This window comes from Charadrius vociferus, unplaced genomic scaffold (genome assembly GCF_000708025.1).
Source record: "Charadrius vociferus isolate BGI_N301 unplaced genomic scaffold, ASM70802v2 scaffold1091, whole genome shotgun sequence".
NCBI classification, from domain to species: Eukaryota; Metazoa; Chordata; class Aves; order Charadriiformes; family Charadriidae; genus Charadrius; species Charadrius vociferus.
In genome coordinates, this window is record NW_009646972.1 from 103,949 (window position 1) to 106,245 (window position 2,297).

Sequence of the window (2,297 nt, forward strand, 5' to 3'; positions counted from 1 at the left end):
CCCCCCCGCTGAGCCCTGCCGCGCTCGCTGCACCAGTGATGCTCGAGGGTGAGGATGCAGGACAGGGGGTTTCAGGGGTAACGCCTCATTTCTCCACACCCCGGAACACCCAGAATGCGGATTTTAGGGTATTTCACCTTATTTTGCAGCTCTGATTATTATTGGGACACCCCCTCCCCTGCCCACCCTGAGCCCTGCTGCGCTCGCTGCACCAGTGACGCTCGAGGGTGGGGGACCAGGATGGGGAATTTGGGGGCCAACACCTCATTTTTCCAACCCTCCCGCTTCTAACCCCTGGCACGCACTGAGTTGGGGCGTCCTCAGCCCCCCCCCAGATCCCTCCAACCACCGCTTCTCCTTCCCCAAATCCCAATTTACCCCCCCAAACGCTACCTTGGCAACTCTCTCCCACTTTCTCGTAGCCGGCCCGGCACAGGCACTCCCCGATGGGCACCAACCACTCGCCGTCGGCGTTGCAGTGCAGGACGGGAGCTTGGTCGGCCACCGCCTCCTCCACGCAGGTCCCCCGTACCTCGGCCAAGGTCTGCGAGTCGACACCGGCCACCGTTTCGGGAAAGCGAGCCATACCCCGTAAAACAGCCGGGCATCTCTTGTAGTAAATCCGAACGGAAAGCAACGCCACGCAAGCTCCCAAATCCTGGAAAGCCAAGTAGAAACCTTTCCGACTGAGAGGTCCCACCGACCGCACCTCAACGTTGAGTTTAACGTTGCGGGAAGCGAAATCATCCTGGACGGTGATTTCATCCGGAGCGATGGTATCGATCTTCTTGAATTGTCTCTTCTGGAAGTTGGTGCCGTAATCCACGTCGGATTCGGCGTAGTAGAGGTTGAAGGTCTCCTTGCAGGAACCGCCGCCGGCAGTGGGGAAACTGTTGCAGTCGCGGACAGTGAATTGGAGTTCGATGAAGACGCGTTGGGCCACCCCGCGGTAGATCCAGTTGGTGCGGAGCCAGTTCTCCTGCTCGCCCTCCAGCACTTTGCACACCGAGTAGATGTAGATCAAGGAGTCGTTCAGAACGTACTGCAGCAGGTCCCACTGTCCCCCCGGAGAGAAACGGAGGCCATGGAGGGGACACCGAGGCAGGGTGGGTGGTGCCCCTCGTCCCCGGGGATGCGCTTGTCCTCAGCCCCATGGATGGCCCTGTCTCCATCCCCGTGGGTGTTCCTGTCCCCGTGGAGGTCTCCAACCCCATCCCAATGGAGGTCGCCATCCCAATGAACGTCCCCGTCGCCATCCCCACGGATGTCCCCATCCCAGTGAAGGTCCCCAAACCCATGGATGTCCCCATCGCCATCCCCATGGAGGTCCCGATGACCAGGGATATTCCCAAACCCATCCCTGTGGATGTCCCCATCCCCATGGAAGTCCCCATGCCCAGGGATATTCCCAGCCCCACCCCCATGGATGTCCCCGTCCCCATCCCCATCCAGGTCCCCTTCCCCACTGATGCCCTTGTCCCCATCCCCATGGAAGTCACTATCCCTATCCCCATCCCCATCCCCATGGAGGTCCCCATGGACGTCCGTGTCCCGGTGTGGGCTCTCGGGGTGGTGCTGGACACCCGGGTCCCCTGGTGCTCACCCCTTTGCCGTAGGGCTGGGCGAGCCAGCCCAGCTCCCCCTGCGCCTTGGCAAAGTCCAGCAGAACCACTGTGGGGAGAGGAGAGGGGCGTTAGGAGGGTGGGGGCAAAGCCTGGGAGATGCCACCAGGACCCACGGATGGCTCCGTGCAGATGCCAGCAATACACCCAGGTGCTTCTTGCACCTCTGGATGTTCCTGGGACCCGCAGGCGTCCCCCAGGACCCACAGATGCTCTCAGGATCCATGGATGTCTCTGGGATCCATGGATGTCCCCCAGGATCCATAGATGTTCCCAGCACCCACAGATGTCCCTGGGACCTACAGATGCCTCTGGGACCCATGGATGTCCCCAAGGACCCACAGATGTTCCCAGCACCCACAGATGTCCCCGGGACCTACAGATGCCTCTGGGACCCATGGATGCCTGTGGGACCCATGGATGTCCCCAGCACCCACAGATGTTCCCAGCACCCACAGATGTCCCTGGGACCCACAGATGTCCCCCTGGACCCATAGATGCCTTCAGCACCCACAGATGTCCCCCAGGACACAGATACCACTGAGATCCACAAGTGCCCCTGGGACCTATAGACATTCCTGGGAGCTATGGATGTCCCTGCGACCCACAGATACCCCCGGTCCCATCAGATTCCCTTGGGACCCCCATGAGAAGACCCTCAGGGACCGCCCCCCC

At 61.3% G+C, this 2,297-nt stretch overlaps 1 protein-coding gene across 1 annotated transcript in view; it reads right to left on the minus strand.

The window, feature by feature from the left end:
• Positions 1-2,297, minus strand: part of EPHA2 (EPH receptor A2) — a 19,998-nt gene that overhangs the window by 8,642 nt on the left and 9,059 nt on the right. Inside the window, 2 exon segments of the mRNA XM_009895390.1 lie at positions 225-1,057; positions 1,604-1,671. Coding sequence (XP_009893692.1) covers positions 225-1,057; positions 1,604-1,671 — 901 coding nt within the window.